Source organism: Chlorocebus sabaeus, chromosome 3 (assembly GCF_047675955.1).
Source record: "Chlorocebus sabaeus isolate Y175 chromosome 3, mChlSab1.0.hap1, whole genome shotgun sequence".
Taxonomy (NCBI): domain Eukaryota; kingdom Metazoa; phylum Chordata; class Mammalia; order Primates; family Cercopithecidae; genus Chlorocebus; species Chlorocebus sabaeus.
The window spans coordinates 79,340,399-79,359,088 of record NC_132906.1 but is presented as its reverse complement, the minus strand read 5'-3'; the positions used below and the strand labels follow the sequence as shown (position 1 = coordinate 79,359,088).

Here is an 18,690-nt window from a genome sequence, read left to right as displayed (position 1 = left end):
CAAGTGGCCTGAGGTATTTCATGGCTCAAAAGTCCAGTCAATAGGCAAGAATGCCGTCGTCCCACTCTTAGAACGTGTCTGCTTTAAAGGGTAGGTGCCTGGCACTCACGCTAAAAGGCTGACACATGGCATCTCCAAAGCCTCCTCCCTCTACTGCCAGAAGCAGCTCCGGAGGGCACAAGACTCAAGCAAGACTTGTCCCTTCGGGGTTCTTCCATCTCCATCCTCCGAAAGGTAACTCACGCTTGCTTCTTTATCTTGAGTGCACATATGAAGGCTGTGCACGCTCTGGGAAGGGAAGGGGGAAGAATTTCTGTCCTCTCCTATCAGGAATTGGGGAGAGAAAAGCTGCTAGGAGGAATAAATGAAGGGGACTTTTCAAACATTGTGAATTTCAGACAGAAGGGTTGTAAGGGGAGAGAATGCCTTGAATTTTCATTCCCTTAATAAATATTTATTGGTGCAGACATGGTGCCAGAACACTGCGTACATTGATTGAACTGAAGCCCTAATAAGAAAGAAGAAAACAAACAAAATTACAGTTCGTTTGTGTGGATAAGCAGAAAGGGAGGAGGGCTCGCTGGTAGAGAATGCTGGGGGTTGCATGTGGGTTGCAGGGGTGGACCTGGAGTCCTTATGAATGAGGTGATTAATGTGTGAGAAGCACTAGGACATGGACAGGCCAGCAAAGGCAGAGGCTGGGACACGCACGAGCTGTGTGTGTTCACCCAGCAGTGTAGGCAGGGTCATGACCAGATCGCAGAAGCCATAGGTCATGATCAAGGTCAGAGTTTCGGCTTTGTCCCAGTAAGATGGGAAAGCATGGAGGGGCACATAAGGGAGTGATAGGATGCTGTTTATGTTTTAAAAAGATTCCTCTGGTTGTTGTCTATGGAATATAACAGAGTAAGGCAAGAGTGCATATTGATAGATTAGGAAGTAAATGCTTTTATGATATTGTGATAAAAAGTTGATGGTGGCTCAGATGAGGGAACTGAGATGTAGGGGAGTGGATAGGATTCAGGGCAGATATGACAGGACTTGCTGATGAACTGGATGTCAGTGAGTCACCTATACTCTACTGGGTCACTAATTCATTTCTGAGACTGAATTAATGTGTTTATAGAGTTGATAATTTTGAAACATGTCACACTTTTTATTCTAATACTTCCAGTGATTTCAGGAGAGTCTGCTAGGTTTTGGTTTTAGATTGCCAGTTGAGAGTACCATTTATTCAAATGGGAAGAATTTGATTTTGAACGTGTCAAGTTCCTTTAAGAAATTTAAAGGTGAGACCAGTAGAAAGGTGGATATAAAAGCCTGGAGCTCAGAGGAGAGGTTGGGCTGGATAAATACATTTGGGGGTCCTGAGTCTGTAGATGATTGACAGATTCAGGAATGGATGAGACCACAAGGGAGAGGGTAGATGGAAATAAATATCCAGCTCTTGGAACCTCAACATACAGAAGAGGAACATGGTGGGCAAAGGAGATGGAGGAAGGAGTGTTTAACAAAGGAGAGATTGGTTACATGACTTTAGTACTGCTGAGAGGTAAAATAAATTGTCTTAGTCTATTCTGGCTGCTTATAACAAAATACCATAAACTGGGTGGCTTATAAACAACAGAACTGAATTTCTCACAGTTTTGGAAGTTGGAAGGCCGCAGATCAAGGTGCCGGCAGATTTGATGTCTGATGAGGACCATCTCCCTGGTTCATAGACAGTGCCTTCTTGCTGTGTCCACACATGGCAGGAGGGTAAGGGGTCTCTCCCATGTCTCTTCTTACAAGGGCACTGATTCCATTCATGAGGGCTCCACCCTCAGGATCTAATCGCCTCCCATACGCCCTTGGAGGTTAGGATTCAACGTGAATTTTGGTGGGACACAAACATTCAGACCATAGCAACAATAAGGCAAAAAGTGACCATTGGTTTGGTAATATGGAGGACACTAGTGAGAGATTGCAGGGGAATGGGTTCAGGAGTGGACAGAAGAAGGAGGGAATGGAAGAAATATCCACAGTGCTGTAAAGAAGCTTCGTTCATGAGACCTAAAATGGAATGATACTTGAGACTCTCTTTATCAATTGACTTGTCTTATGCAGCTTTTGCATCTATTATTTTCCGGTAACTGCTGTAAACAGCTTCAAATTACTATAACCCCATTGGCTTAGAACAACACACATTTATCCCTTTACAGTCCTGGAGACCAGAAGTTCTAAGTTGGTTTCACTGGGCCAAAATCAAGGTGTTGGCAGGACCTGCGCTCCCTCCAGAGGCTCTAGGGGAGAATCCGTTTCTTGACTCTTCCATCTTCTGTTGGTTGATGGCGTTCCTCTGCTTGTGGCCACATCACTCCAATCTGCCTCTGTGGTCACACTGCCTTGCTCTTCTTCTGTCGGAGCTAACGCTCCCTCTCTCTTATATAAGTGTCTCTTATAAGGATGCTTGTAATTGCATTCAATCCAGGAGATTCTCCCCATCTCAAGATTCTTAACCCCATCTGCCAAGCCCCTGATTCCATATAAGGTGACATTTATAGGTTCCAGGTACCTCTGAGAGCCATTATTCAGCCACCTATCCTCTACTAGGTCACTAATTCATTTCAGAGACTGAATTAATTTGTTTGTGGAGTTGATAATTCTTAAATGTCACAGTTTTTATTCTAATACTTCCAGTGATTTAAAAACCTCTATTAAAATATTCAAGTGTAATATTCCTTTTTCAGAGGGAAATGGTGATTATGAACTTCTAATTAATATTCGAGGCAATAATAAACATAACTTTCAAAAAAAGTTCAACTAATAGTTAACAGCAGGGATGGGAGTCTCTTGTTAACACTGCCACGAGTGAGTGCCAGGGTCAGCCTTGTTAATTCTAAATAGGATGTGTATGAGTCAAATAAGCGAGACATATAATGCGGCATTATTATGTTGGCCTTGCTGGCTCTAAATGTATTGCTGTAGACATTATTTAATATGTATAACTAAATTATTTTAGCATTTAGGTAATTTAATAAAATAGTTTATATGTGTGTATCAATAAAGAGAGAACCATAAATTATACATGTGTGTAGTTTAAACAGAACCACTTAAATGCCTATTTTGGGGATTAAATATGTTCAGAACTCTATCTGCATCTAGTCCTTAATCTGGGTGAATTCTTACCCTTGACGAGAGGCTTATTTGAGACTTCCTCCAGGCAGGCTTTCCTTGTCCAGTCTCGTCATTTCCTGGGCTTGAATCTTACTTGGCCCTTTTCTTGTGTCTGTCTATCCCCAAAAGACTGTATCTTATTTATCTTGGAGCCCTCTGCACCTGGCATTTCTTTCACTCTGGGCAGAGCTGGTTCCTGGCTACTCTGTACGGAAACCTGGAGACAAGCAGAATGGCTGACGGCCTGCCGGAATTCTCTACCCTTGTTTGTGCAGGCCCTGCCCTCCACACCCCATCTCACAGGGAACACAACAAGAACATTGAATTTGCTGGTAGCCGTCCCTCCTAATTTAGCAGGTTTCGGTCATGCAGAATTTTCCTACAATAAAGACTGATTTGTATACAAAAGCCTTTTGTGTACATACTTTTTAAAAACAAACATATTTCACTCACTGTCTTTTAAAAAAATAAGTTAGCTTGTTTCTGACAAATAATTCACAAGTGTAAATGAAACCAACTAAAACTAAACGCACTCCTTTTCCCCAAGGGTATCATTCCTAAAACGATTTCCAGACCTTTAAGGAAGTACTTTCAGACAGGGTGAAATCAGGGAAAAAATATTGTGCAATACATATTCCTATGCTAAGTCCCTCTGGCATTTGATCTTGTGACAATAGTCAGAGCTGTCACACCTTTTGCAGGCCTGTGAAAGGCAGGTTGAGACCTAGGTGACTCAGGTAGGGTCTTCCTCAGTGGTGCTACCTTTGACATCCTTCTTTGAGGGCTGTTATTAGGATCTTCTTGGAACAGACTGCAGAAAGTGCTCTGCTAACATGTCTAAGTCCCAGCTCCAAGACTTGTTAGCTGCATGACATTGGGGAAAATCATTGAACTTCTCTGGTTTCTCACTTTCCTCATCCTTTAAATGGTGCCATAGAACTACATGGCTCAAAATATTTTAGGCATTTCAAACTCACTGATACATAAATTACTAATTCACACTGTAAATGAACATGTTAAAACTATTTCCGTTCTAAGATGGCTGAGATATAGAGTTACTGTTGAAAAGAGTTGGAGTGATACAGATTTCCCAGATATTGATTAGAAATTGTCTTTGCCTCTTATTTCCACAAGTATTTTTCTATTAATTTTTTAAAGTCCTATTTTCCTTCATCTGTTGAGCTTTAAAGCTATCTGGCTTTAATTGTAGCCAAAGCGACAAAGTGGAGAGAGGCCACCCTAGGTCAATGTGGCATCATCCATACCAACACTGTAACCATCCAACTCATCACTGTGTAAGATGTACTCACCACTGGATGAAGTGGTGTTCCTGGAAACATAAATTGCATCTGCTGGGCAAGCATTGCTGCTGCAGTTTTTTGCTGAATCAAATTGTTCCTTCCATTAATTTCTAGTTGAGTTTTTAAGTGTGTTGGAGGGTGAAGATACTTGCAGTTCTCTCTCGAACAACGGCCCTGTAAAAACAAGTTTTGGTTTTAGGACTATTGTAAGTAGCTTCCAACTCCAAAGTCAACCATTGAACAATCACGTCTTATATACAAAATCAAGGATCCTGTGTGTGTGTGTGTGTGTGTGTGTGTGTGTGTGTGCATGTTCATGTGTTTGTTGGGTAAAAGTGAATCAAACATTACATGATTATCAAGGTTGCTTGAACCTCTTAAGTCTGTTAAGTAGAGAAGCTTCCCTTGGATCGATCCTTCCTTCCTTCCTTCCTTCCTTCCTTCCTTCCTTCCTTCCTTCCTTCCTTCCTTCCTTCCTTTCCTTCCTTCCTTCCTTCCTCCTTCCCTCCCTCTTTCCTTCTTTCCTTCCTTCCTCCTTCCCTCCCTCTTTCCTTCCTTCCTTCCTCCTTCCCTCCCTCTTTCCTTCCTTCCTTCCTTCCGTCCTTCCTCCCTTCCATCCTTCCTCCCTTCCTTCCTTTTCTCTCTCTCTCCCTCTTTCTTTTCTTTCTTTCTTTCTCTCTCTCCCCGCCCCTCTTTCTTTTTCTTTTTCTTTCAGACTCTAAACCCTGACAAAAGATTCCAAAGAAGTGTGACTGCTGAAAGAAAGGAAAGGTTCTTCCCCTACACAGTATGGAAGGTAATCAGAAAGGCGTATCTATTGTGGGCTATCAGAAAGAGTCTTTGAACTTGCTATACGCTTGTTTGTACATGCTAGAGTGATGTCCAAATATGAATAATTATGTAATAAATTTGTGGAGTAGAGAGTAATAAGAATTTTAAATGTGTGTTCCAGATTAGCTGAAGACATTCTTTCAGCTTATTGATGAAGAGGCAATAATAGTGCAGGGGTGGACATTTCTTGGTGATATACACATTGATGAAATTCTCAGGCTTGAACTCAGATAATCATCTGCAAGTGATTACTTTGCTACACAAAAGCTGTCACTCTATATGCCTGCCTTGCCCTCATGACAGGACTTCCTCCCATGACAGGAGTATCAAATCTGATGTCATGATGTGACGTAGTGAAGAGTGTTTATGGCTAAAGTAATATTTGGATGCCAAAGCTGGTAAAACAAAGGAAAATAATAATTAGGTGACAGGGTACATAAAACCAGTCTGGAAGAGTAATTGCATATGGCGGTGTTTATACTTAATCCCCAAGTTTTCAAAACTACCAATTGAAAGAATTACATTGATGTGTGAATTGTACAATTTCTGGAGAAAGAAGAGCAAACTGTGAACCAGTTTATCATACTTCCCTAAAGAATTAGTCCATTTGCAGCCAAGAAAAGAGAGTATTGATTTGTTTACCAGATATAAAAATAATTTTAAAAAGCAAGCTTAGGGGATCTGGGGAAATGAATTTGTTTATAGTCATCCTAATTCTAAACATCTGGAGTTCTCACTCTGCTTCCCACTAATTTCATCCACACTTTTGGCAGCTCAGACTTCCTCTCTGGAGTTTGAATCTTCCCCCACCGCCATGGAGAAGGGCAGACATGGGTCCTGTGTTCAGTCCCGGGTGTCTGTGCTAATCAACAAATGCTGTCCTGAGGATCTACTGTTAGCAGCATTAATAGTTACATCACCCTCTTTGGGGAGGATAACCAGGCAGGTGCCAAGGACACCAAAAGGAATAGGTCCTTGTTTGCTGCTAATAAGAGTCTATAACAATGGGTAATGCCAACATATCTCCTTAGTCTCAAGTTCATATTGCTGATGTTTCATTCAGCTTCCTATGTATACATGGACATTGTAGGGAAAATACTGGAAAGTTTATTGTAAAGATAGAGGTGAAGTGGACATTAATCTAAATCAAAGCAGTATAGGAATCTCTCTTTTCTCTCTTCATCTGCTTCTTTTGCAAATCGAATCTTTTAAAAATGTTTAATCCTAAATCTCTTTGCTTTGTGACTTGCCAGGGTCCCTCTAGCCCTGTCAACTTGCTTCAGGCATCTCTTACTTTACCTCCTTTTCTTCCTGCCTTTGACAATTGCTTGTCTCTTTGTTTGTTAAAATCAAATCTCCAAGAAAGCATTCAGACTGAGCCAGCTCCTACAAAGTTCACTTGTACCAAGTCTTTGAATTGGCTGCCTTTATATCAGGTGGCCAAATACAATTCTATCTTTTGTGATGTGAGGTGTCCATGAGGATCAAAACATAGCCACAGCCCATCGGCGGGGATGGAGGAGGGTTACAGAGAATGCATTTCTTGTTTAGAGGATAAGCCACCCCAGGCTTCTCTAACCTCATTCCAAACTCTCTTTAGCCACAAACACTGCTCTTGGAAGCTGACACCCAGAAAGGCTCACATATTCAAGGTGCACAGATGGGTCTAATGGAGAGACTTGGGAAAGCAGAATTCCACAAAATGAGGATGGAATTAATGAAATGTCCACACTTCTACCAGTATGGCCATTATATTGTGTTCACTCATATAATTGTCAATTTGATCACTAGTTTTTTTTAATGTAATGCTCTGTGGCTGCACATACACTTTCAATTTGGCTGGAAAAATACAATTTTCTTATAAATGCTCTTATCTCTTGATAAAACTGGGACTTGTAGGGAACCATATTAAGCTATTTTTCAGCTAATAGAAAGTATTTTACAACATTGAATTAGTAATTTATCAATGAAATCTTTTTTGTGACAATTGCTGTAATTTCCTAGTGTCCTTACTTACATACTTGGAGTAAAGAGTGTTATTGATCACCTACATGCCAAGCAATTTATATATGGTTATCTCATTTTCTCCTTATAACTGCAATAATGATCCCTATTTTACAAAATAGCAGATGGACTCAGAAGATTAAGGAACTTTCCCAAGGCCATATAACTGGTAAGTGGTAGAACTAGATTTTAAATCCAGACCTACCTGACTCAATTATATCGCACTGCCAAGCTATTCATTAGCAATAGTTAAAATCCAGGGAGGATAAAAATTTACCATGATCTTTGGTATAATAATAGGATGCATAACAAAATTTTAAATAAGATATATATATATCTCTTGTCCACATATATGTGTATATACATATATATATGGATTTGGGAATGGGAAACAATTATTTGCATGGACCTATCTGTTGGTAGGAGGATGGAGGAGTAATCAAGCTCACAGGTTCTGGTCTCATAACTTGGCTCAACCTTTTCTTTTTTTTTTTTTTTTTTTTTTGAGACGGAGTCTCGCTCTGTCGCCCAGGCTGGAGTGCAGTGGCGCAATCTCGGCTCACTGCAAGCTCCTCCTCCTGGGTTCACGCCATTCTCCTGCCTCAGCCTCCCAAGTAGCTGGGACTACAGGCGCCCGCCACTGCGCCCGGCTAATTTTTTCTATTTTTAGTAGAGACGGGGTTTCACCATGGTCTCTATCTCCTGACCTTGTGATCTGCCCACCTCGGCCTCCCAAAGTGCTGGGATTACAGGCGTGAGCCACCGCGCCCGGCCGGCTCAACCTTTTCTTAGCTGCATGACTTTGAGCAATTACTTGACTTTTTTCTTCATCTGTTCAATGAAATAATTATTGTATCTTCTTCTCAGGGCTGTTGTGTGATTAAATGAGTTAACACATACATAAGGCTTAGAAAAATGCCTAGCACATAGTAAGCACTGAGTAAATGTTATTATCAAAAGAAAGAGAAATGTTTCCATATGATATTTCATTTTTAGTGAGTACAGAATCATACATTTAGTAGTATGTTGACTGGCTCTTTCATTCTTCCACAGAATAAACTTTCACCCCAAACATGTTAAAAGCTACTTAATTGTACTTATTCCAAGATTTTATGTTTAAAATTATTTTCAGTTCTACAGGGTATTTGTGTAAGTGTCCACATTTTAAGAGACAGCTCTGAACCCTAGTACAATCTAGCATTAATAGTTTGAAGAATTATGTACCATGGATGTCTAAGGCACACTAATTCAAACCCCGGGAGACCCTAGGTAACAGAATTTTAGTAAGGGATCCTATAGGATTGTAAAATCCTAATGGAAAAGCTACTGTCAAAATAAAACAAGCTATTTGACACAGTGAACAATTTGTAAGGAAGTTTTTGCTAAGGCATAAGATTTGCCAGGATATGCATCAGTGTACAAAAGCTGTTGGTTATCAAAGCAACTTGTCATAGCTGAATGGTACAGGGCAGTGTGCAGAAGCGTAAAGCGTCTTTGTGTATCATTGTGAAACAAAACAGAGGTGTCAAAAATAGTGTCTCCTGATTTTAGTCCAAGAAATAAAGACAAAAATATCTGGGAAAAATCTTCCTTGTGGCAGCTAGGATTTGTTTTTTGCTTTGTTTTAACTCTTCCTCCCTTTTAGTTCTTGGTAACACACTATTTCTGGAGAGAGAAGGGAAGGAAGTCCAGTGCCTAGTGCCAGGAACTGGGAGCTAGGAGCCTCACCTAGGGCCAGTCAGGTGGGTTCACACCAGGGACAAGCTCAGGGGTCACATAAGCCCTCAGGGCCTTTGCTCATCCCATGTGGGACATGCCAGGTATGGAACCAGCAGGTGGTCATATACTTCCAGGCTAAGGTCTCATTCATTCTTGCATTCAACAAATATTTCTTGAGATTCTACTATGTGCCAGGCATTGTGCTTAGTGCTAGTTAAACAAAGGTGAGGAAAATCAAGACATGGTGTCTCCCTTCATGAAGCTTGCAGTCTTGTGGGGAAGCCAGAGGTTAACAAAACATGTCTAGTTACAAGTTGTGATATGTATTCTAGAGAAGAATGCTGAGAAGGAATGGTGGGATAGGGTCAGAATTAAGATGAGGGGTCAGAGGAGATCTCTGGAGAAGTGACATTTAAACTGAGACCTGAAAAATGAGTAGGAACTTGGCAAGGGAGTGAGTGGTGGTCAAAGTGTGTGTGTGTGTGTGTGTGTGTGTGTGTGTGTTTTGCATGTGTATGCATGTATGTTGTAGGTGTTGTATGTATTGTGTGTTTCTGTTGTGTGTGCTGTGTGTGTTGTATGTGTGTATGGGGTATGTGTTCATGCTGCATGTCTGTTGTGTGTGGATGTGTGTTCTCTGTGTGTGTATGAGGTAGGTATATTGCATGTGAACAAGGTGTGTGGTGCATATGTGTGTGTGTTGTGTGTGTTGTGTATGTTGTATGTGTGCTGCATGTGTGTGTATTTGTGTGTGTGTGTTGTGTGCATGCTGTATGTGTATGTGTGTGTTATATATATGGTACATGTGTTGTATGTGTGCATGGGGTGTGTACATATGTTTTATGTGTATTGTGTGTATTATGTGTGTGTATTGTGTGTGTATTGTCTGTTGTGTTTGTGTTGTGTGTGTGCTATGTGTGTGTGTGTTATATATATGGTACGTGTGTTGTATGTGTGCATGGGGTGTGTACATATGTTGTATGTGTATTGTGTGTGTATATTATGTGTATTGTGTGTGTATTGTCTGCTGTATTTGTGTTGTGTGTGTGCTATATGTGTGTGTGTTACATATATGGTACATGTGTTGTATGTGTGCATGGGGTGTGTGTGCATGTTGTGTGTGTATTGTGTGTATGGTGTGTGTCTAGTGTGTGGTGTGTGTGTGTGTATTGTGGGTGTTGAATGTTCTTTAGAGGAGGAGCGTGTGCCAGGAGAATGTCCCATCTGGGGGCAGGCAGGCAGCTCTCTAAGGCCAGCGCAGGGAAGGGGTGTGGGGAGGAGTATGGGGAGTGAGAAGAGGTGAGGCAGGAAGTAGGAGGCAGAAGCCAGACAATGGGAGACCAGCTAAGGGGTGTGAACTTCCTGCTGTTGAAAGTTGTTAAGCAGGAGAATAACAAGATCAGATTTATGCTACATTTAAATCACACCCTGATTATGATATTTCATATTTCTAACTTTATTATAGTTTATATTGTTTGGCGACCACTTCTTTAAAAACAGTAACAGAATTCTAATGGAGTCGACGGATTTGTGCAGTTTCTCCTTCCAAGAATAATCTGTACTCCAGGAATATTGAGGGATGATGGCTAGAATCGAGTCTGAACTTCAAGCTGAATTAAATGTATTAAAATCAGCAACCATGAAAGATTCCAATACAGAATACTCATGTTGATTCTTGACAGGAGGAAGGAAGATGCTAAATAATTGTAATATGTACTTGACAGAACAACAGATTGGCGCTATTGGAATTACATGGCCATTAAATTACATGGCGTGGGATAGAATAAATGCAACTTTGGCTAAGAAAAGACATCAGAATCAGGTTGCTGTGAGAAAGAAAAAGCATAATTGAAGGATGAGATTTTCTAATGGCTTATTTTAAAACAAGTAATTTTTGGAATCTTTTTCTAGTATGCTCCTAATTGAAAAAAAATCAATTAAAATATGGGCACAAAAAAGAAAACATTAATTAGAAGACTATTAAAGAATCTCCCATTAACCATAGTTTTTGCCCAAAGGAATAGCTGTCAGACAACTGCATCCCATTAGTTTTTCATGGGAAAAGCAATGGATTTCTATGATCTACAATTCAGTTAACAGTCCTCAGCCATTTGTGTTCCATTGGAATAATTTGAACTGTGTCTTTACATGGGCTGAGTCATCGACCGGCCGACTCCAACAAAACGTTTTTTGGGGAAAATGATTCTAGCGAAGGGCTGGAATCCCAACCCGATTTTCTGAATTTTGCCTCTTCCAGTGCCACCTCGGCAGCGCTTGCTGCTGTAGGTGCATGATGATATTTTCAAGCAAGCAGGCCAGGCTGCGGAATGGCAATGCTGGCCCTAAGGTTTAAGGGCAGATGGTATGTGCTTTAGATGCAGCCTTCAGGGACACTTTGAGTCCTGGAGCCTGCTTTAGACCCCAAAGCTGGCCACGGAAAATCATGGAAGAGCCTCTGAAATTCCTCTCATTCCACATGGCTGAGGCCAGCTCGGTGAAATCCTGAGGTCAAGACAAAGGCTCTTGTTCTGGAGTTAATTTCAGAAGCCTGTTCTGTCTTGCAACCTCTCCCGGAGAAGCAGGGTGAAAAGAAAAAAAAAAAAAAAAAAGGGTTAAGGGAACAGCCTCAGAACCGGACTAATTGGATTTAAAATGCAGCGCTGCTGTTCTTGGGCACCTTGGGCAAGTGGGACTTTGTGGCTTCCAGTTGCCATATCTGTGAAATGGGGCTAAGAATAGTTTCTACCTCATAGACTTTCAATAAGGATTAATAGTTAATGCATACAAAGTGTTTTAACAGTTCCTGGCACATAATAGGCACTCCCTAAGCTTGATCATCATCATCACCATCATCATTATCATCACTATTATTATTGATGCTTTCTTTTCATAGTAGGTAAAAATACATGGTATTGAAAACAACTTCTCTAATACTTGCTCCATTTCCTTATCACTGTGCTCCTGTGTGGCCTGTTTCCAAGCTCTTTAACCCTTTGCCATTCTTACTCTGTCTGTGCCGACTTTGGTCATTTATCTCTTCAAACAGTCTTAGAACTGTTTTTGTTTGGTATCTCCCCTGCTGAAACTTGCCAGGGCTAATCAACATGGCATGACCTATCTTGAGTTTAAAGCAGCTATGTATTATGGTTGGAAAATCCCAGAATTCTGGCTGTGGCTTCATTCCAAAATGGTTAGATGAACTTTTACAAATAACGTATGATAGTCTGTGCCTCAATTTTCTCATCTGTCAAATAGGAGTGATCCTATTCCCATATCTCAACTCCTTCTGACAGTTGTTAGAGCAGGAGTTGCTCAGGAAGAAATATAAATTGTTATCTATATTTTTTCCAGATCTATTTTCCCCTTGAATGCTCCTAATCTGTAAAAGGGGAAAGCCACATGAACCAACAGTTACAGTAAAAAGTGACATCAGGGACGTATGTTGGCAGCAGTCCAGGTGTGTTCTGAGAATTATCAGACGTCTACGTGATGAGGCTTGAGGAGATTCAGCAGAAAGTGGCGAATTAAGTCAAAATCAATTAAATCTAGGAAGATTTATTAAGTACCCACAGTGTACACAAATTAGAAGTGAAAAATTTGATCAAACAGACTTCTGTTTTCGTCCTTGTGCCGCGTAAGTTGTTCAGCAGATATTTACTAAGTGACTAAGCTGACTGGGTATATCAGATGTTGCCAGCCTCAGTTTCCCTATAGTTTGAAAACCTCTCAAGATCTTTGAAAGCTGGGAAGCAATAAAGGCTGTGGTTTGAGTGGGTGAGCTGATTTTTATCAGTCCATCATTTATACAGGTCTCAGTCACATAGGCCAAGGCTGAGTCTAACATTTGGCCTGAACCTCCTCTTCTTCCTCCCAGTACATTTCCAGAAGAATATGGGCAAGTAAAAGTGTAGGGGAATAAAATGGTTATTTACATCAAGGCTTAATTTACGACATTAACTATGAGACTGAAATAGCTCTACTGTAAGGCAAGTGACAGATTAGGCTTTTGGGCTTCCTTTGAATTTAAATAAACTAATTGAAGCACATGAGCTTCTTGTATTATTAGTTCCAACTACCTAATATAGCAAATAAAATACAAGCACATAAGGGCTTCAGAATTAGACAGAAACTTTAGATTCAGGGGATCATTATAAACAAATGATAACCAGAATGTCTATCAACATGGATAATTGCCAATATCATCAAGATTATGCATAAGCCTCCACTAAGCTCTTTCTGTTTATTATTTGGTTCAACATATATTACAATTTATCTTTTACAGTCTAGATATGCAATAATTGGTGAATAGCACAACATTTTGTACTTATTAATGACAGATAAAAATGGTGTATTTACATTTTTTCTCTGGGGTGTGTTCTTTTTCTCTGGTGCTTCCATTATATGGAAGAAATGCCTAGGATGATATAAGGAATATTTGGCAGTATAGCCTGGTGGATAAATGAGGGAAAAACACAAATAGTGGTAGACAGTCACTACCACCTCCAATTTTACCCACCACCACCAATTGCACAGCTACAGGTTTAGGAGAGGATAAAGAAAAGTGGGAACGAAGTTACACAGGTAAGTAGACCAAGTCAGTTTGCATTTTCTTTCCAAAAACCCATACAAATAGGTGTAGAGCATCATTCCACTGCATCATCTGGACTATGGGGCAGAGCTCTTCTCTAGTGATAGTGCTTTTACCTTTCTTCAAGGGAGTTGCAAATCTGAGTGTTCTCATCTCTAGATTTGCCTTTAGGATAGCTTGTTATCACCTGAGGGCTGGGAAAACCTCCAGGCCATCACAGGTGCTTTGGGAACAGATTTGTTACTCATTCCTTATTATGCCAATGCAACTGCCCTCTTCTTTCAAGCACCACTGGCACTGGCCCCTGACATTAATTTTGTGACTATTTTAAATAAACAAAGCATAAAAACTAGTAAATGAGGAAGAAAGGCAAAGTAGGTGAATTGTTTGTAGTTTGCCATTCATAGCATGTTTAAGCCTTTTAAAAATTTTTTAGTTTTATTTTTGAAACAGGGTCTCACCCTGTCACCCAGGCTGGAGTGCAGTGGCATAATCATGGCTTACTGCAGTTTTGACCTCCCGGGCTCAAGCAATTCTCCCACATCATCAGCCTCCCGAGTAGCTGGGACTACAGGTGCATGCCACCACACCAGGCTAATTTTTAAATTTTTGTAGCGTCTGCTTCGCACTGTGTTGCCCAGGCTGGTCTCGAACTCCTGGATTCAAGCAATCCTCCCACCTTGCCCTCCCAAAGTGCTGGGATTACAGGCGTGAGCCACTGCACCTGGTCTTTAAAAAAGTTTTAAATGCATTTTGGTTGGTTGGACAAACCAAATTGGGTTGCAGTTTCCCACACAACTTGTGTCTTGTGATGGGGAGAGCTGTTTGTTGGCTTGATGAAGGGAGCAACCCCTCTTACCGATAAGGATTGTTAATTCTCTTAATTTTATTTGTTAATGGAAAATGTGCCAGTTAAGAGAAATCAGTGAGACTAAAAATAGCCCATCAGTTCTCGAGAGATTCAGGTAAACAAACTTCTGGGCACCAGATGCTTCATTTGGAAATAATTTTATTTAATGAGAATATAAATGTCTTCTGAGTCATGGCGGTAGGCTGGTTAGTGTGGACCATGATCATGTATCAACCTAACATGAAACCAGTTGTGATGTTAATAGTGAGTGTCAACTTGATTGGATTGAAGGATGCAAAGTATCGCTCCTAGGTGTGTCTGAGAGGGTGTTGCCAAACATTAACATTTGAGTCAGTAGACTGGGAGAGGCAGACCCACCCTCAATCTGGGTGGGCACCATCTAATCGGCTGCCAGCAAGGCTAGAACAAAGCAGGCAGAAGGATGTAGAATGAATGACTTGCTGACCTTCATCTTTCTGGCCTTCATCTTTCTCCCATGCAGGATGCTTCCTTCCCTCGAACATCAGACTCCAAGTTCTTTGGCTTTTGGACTCTTGGACTTACACCAGTGGTTTGCCAGGGGCTCTCAGGCCTTTGGCCACAGACTGAAGGCTGCACTGTTGGTTTCCCTACTTTTGAGGTTTTGGGACTCGGACTGGCTCCCTGGCTCCTCAGCCGGTAGACGGCTTAGTGCAGGACTTCTTGTGATCGTGTGAGTCAATTCTCCCAAAAAACTCCCCTTCATCTATACATCTATTCTATTAGTTCTGTTTTTCAGAGAACCCTGACAAATATACCAGTCTAATGGCTGTTTGACTTCATAGAGTCTAGATTTTTTGATACCACATTCATTAATGTCTGCAGCCCCATGGGTGAACAGAAGTCCCATGAAACATTAATATCTCAGCCTTGGAATTTCTCCTGTCAGGGAGAGCAGGCCTTTTCTGTCTACTTCCCGAACTTCTCCTCAAACCCCAACAGTACAGGGAACTTCATACAATAGGTGCATGTTATCCAGTGATCTTCCTTCCCTCCTTCAACATATATGTATTGAACCCCTTCGATGTGCCAAACCCTGTGATATTAAAATAACAATTAAAATAGAGTGATCAATGCCATGATAGCCTGTGTGAATGCATTGCAGGGAGCTCTCCCTAGTTTAGAGGTCAGGGATGACTCCAGAGGATGGGACATTTAACATGTAAGCTAAGATATTTATCAGATTATCTAGTTGAGAGTGGGGAGGAAGGTGGGAGTTAGAGTTGGCCATTTGTAGGGGGGAGATGGGGATGGTTAATGAGTACATGAAAAATAGAAAGAATGAATAAGACCTACCATTTGACAGCATAATAGGTGACTATAGTCAACAATAACTTAATTGTATGTTTTTAAATAACTTAAAGAACATAATTGGATAGTTTGTAACTCAAAGGATAAATGCTTGAGAGGAGGGACACCCCATTCTCCATGATGTGCTTATTTCACATTGCATGCCTGTATCCAAACATCTTATGCACCCCATAAATATATACACCTACTATGTACCCACAAAAGTCTTTTTAAAACTTAGAGTTAGCAATTTGGAGAATTAAAACAAACCAGAGTAATTGACAACCACTCTATTGGGGTTTCATTCCTGAAGCCTTATAAACACCATCCCATGACATCTGTATCCCACAGTTTCCATGAGGAACTGGTTCCAGGACCTCCCACAGATACCAAAATTCAGGATGCTCAGGTCCCTGATATACAATGGCCTAGTATTTGCATATAACCTACACACATCTTCCTATATACTTTAAATCATCTCTAGATTACTTATAACACCTAATACAAAGTGAATGCTCGTGTAAATAGCTGTTATACTCTGCTGTTTAGGGAATAATGACAAGACAAAAGTCTGACGGTGTTCAGTACAGGCGCAATTTTTAACAAGTATTTTCAATCCATAGTTGGTTGAATCCATGAATACGGAGGGCCAACTGAACGTTTAGTAAATACTGGGTTCTATTTTTATTATCAGTCCTTAGCAATTCCAGAAGCTAGTCAATTTTTAAAATAAGCAAAATGTATCCAAAGATACAAAACCTTATTACGCATCTTCTATTATAGCCTTTTTCAAACCGATTGCAATACTGTATGGTAAATCACCTACCCCCACAGAGGGCTGCCTGGAATTTGGACATGTGCATTAAAGGCCGACGTTTGGTGGGTGTGCCCCTGCACAGCTGTGCCATTTTACTTAAATACTGGAAATGACTTCCATCCCGGGTAGAAAACAGACACTGTCCCAAGCCTGTTTAGTGTCAAGTGTTTTCCCTGCTTCTCTGGCCACTCCAGTGCCTCCTCCAGAGTCCCAGCATCTTCCCCTCCTGGACCCCAGCAATCAAAGAGTTAAGCCTACACAACAGGGGGTTTCTGAGACTAGCTGTGGTGCACGCTGATTGGCTGCTGCCCACCAGGGAGGTACTTACGGTAAAATATTTTGAATAACACATCTTATTATAAATACACTATGACAAAGCCAGAGTGCCCTGGTTGCTGGTGTTGGAGTTGGGAATGCTTCCAGGAAGAAGTGGGCGAAGGGTTGTGTGCCTGTGAATAGAGGAATAGGGAAGGGGTGGGCTGGAGGGGAAGGAAGACTAGGTAAAGAAACACTAGAAGAAGATGGGAAAAACAGAGTATCCTATTAAGAGTTCCTTCATTTTCAGCAACACAGGAAAAGAACATTCCTCTTAGGCTGGTTTGGATTTCAGATGCTTCTTGCCTTACCATGGACTCACGTCCCGATAAACCCATGGTTAATGGAAAATAGTGTATGTTGAAAATGCATTTTCAACTTATGACATATTCAATTTACAATGGGTTTTTCCAATGTAACCCCATCATGAGTCCAGGAGTGTGCTGAATATATATTGCTTTTGAACCGTTCTGAAGTCAAAAATTGTAAATTGAACCATTATAAGTCAGTGACTTTCTGTACTTGGTGTCTCAGGAAAGACCTGCATTGCAGTCCTGAACTGCAACAGGGGGAAGCTGCATTTTTTTCAGAAAAAACAGCCTGGGAAAATGGAGGGCATGGCAGCTTGCACCATGGTGTGGGCATTTATGCACCGGCTGGGGAAGGCTATGCAGAGCAGAGGTACAGGGAAGAGGTGTGGGCTTTATTCTGCACCTCCTGAGGGTGGAAGCGGCGTGCCTCCTCCTTTACTCATCTGACAGTTTTGGAGCATCTGCTCTACGCCAGAAACTGGGAAGGAATTGCACACAGGACTGTAAGCCGTGGCCCTGCCCTCAATAAAAATAGCAGAGACTTATATAATGTTGTACATATCATCTACCAGGCAGTTTCTAAGTGCTTCTTAGAGATCATACACATTTAGTCTTCACTACAAGCTCTCAGCAGAGGTAATGTTAATAATCCCATTTTATGGGATAAAACAGAGGCACAAAGAGGGGAAATAACTTCCCATGGGCATACAGCTAGTAAGTAAGTAGCAGATCTGTGCAGTCAGCCAAGCCGGCTGGCCTGGGACTCCGTGCCATCAGCGCTATGCAGAGCTGCTTTTAAGAAACTCACAATGGAACTTCCATATCACACCTTAAAAAGCATTCCTCACACGCTGTCTTATTAGACCTTCACAATATTCTTGTTTTCTCTTACCCCAATTTAAAGGTAAGGAAATGAGGCTCAGAGAGATTTAAGGTACTTTCCAGGTCATGTTGTTAAAGTCAACCAGGACTGAATTCTGCTCTTCCCTCACCAAAACACATGACTTCTCCATTGCCTGCAGTGGTCCATGGGAGACACTATGGGGTTACAGATTTTTGGCTCAATATGTGAGATTTCTTTAAAACAGAATGAGTGACCTTGCATGATAATGCACTCAAGGGAGGTGACAGTGGATGGTAGAAAACAGACACTGTCCCAAGCCTGTTGAGTGTCAAGTGTTTTCCCTGCTTGTCTGGCCACTCCAGTGCCTCCTCCAGAGTCCTAGCCTCTTCTCCTCCTGGACCCCAGCAATCAAAGAGTTAAGCCCACACAGCAGGGGTTTCTGGGACTAGCTGTGGTGCACTCTGATTGGCTGCTGCCCACCTGGGAGGTACTTATGGTAAAATATTTTGAATAGCCCATCTTATTATAAATATACCGTGACAAGGCCAGAGTGCCCTGGTTGACAGTGTTGAATTGTGTCTCCCCGCATGTGGAAGTTCTAACCCACAGAATCTCAGCATGGGAT

At 41.3% G+C, this 18,690-nt stretch overlaps 1 protein-coding gene and 1 long non-coding RNA gene across 17 annotated transcripts in view; one reads left to right on the top strand and one right to left on the bottom strand.

Annotated features, from left to right (window-relative positions):
• The window catches only part of MBNL2 (muscleblind like splicing regulator 2), a 171,665-nt gene that overhangs the window by 56,499 nt on the left and 96,476 nt on the right, over positions 1–18,690 (bottom strand). For all 14 annotated transcript variants that reach the window (XM_007960714.3, XM_007960713.3, XM_007960717.3 and 11 more), the window contains one exon: positions 4,467–4,631. In XM_007960714.3, the coding sequence (XP_007958905.1) occupies positions 4,467–4,631 (165 nt within the window). The remainder of the gene's footprint in view (positions 1–4,466; positions 4,632–18,690) is intronic.
• LOC103214690 (uncharacterized) overlaps positions 1–18,690 on the top strand; it is a 197,840-nt gene that overhangs the window by 94,455 nt on the left and 84,695 nt on the right. Inside the window, exons 4-5 of one of the 3 annotated variants that reach the window (XR_012092606.1) lie at positions 7,415–7,461; positions 14,952–18,461. The exons of 1 other annotated variant lie outside the window; for it this stretch is intronic. This is a non-coding gene — a long non-coding RNA (uncharacterized lncRNA). Of the gene's footprint in view, positions 1–7,414; positions 7,462–14,951; positions 18,462–18,690 lie in introns of those variants that run through there. One more of the 3 variants, XR_012092608.1, reaches the window with a different exon arrangement.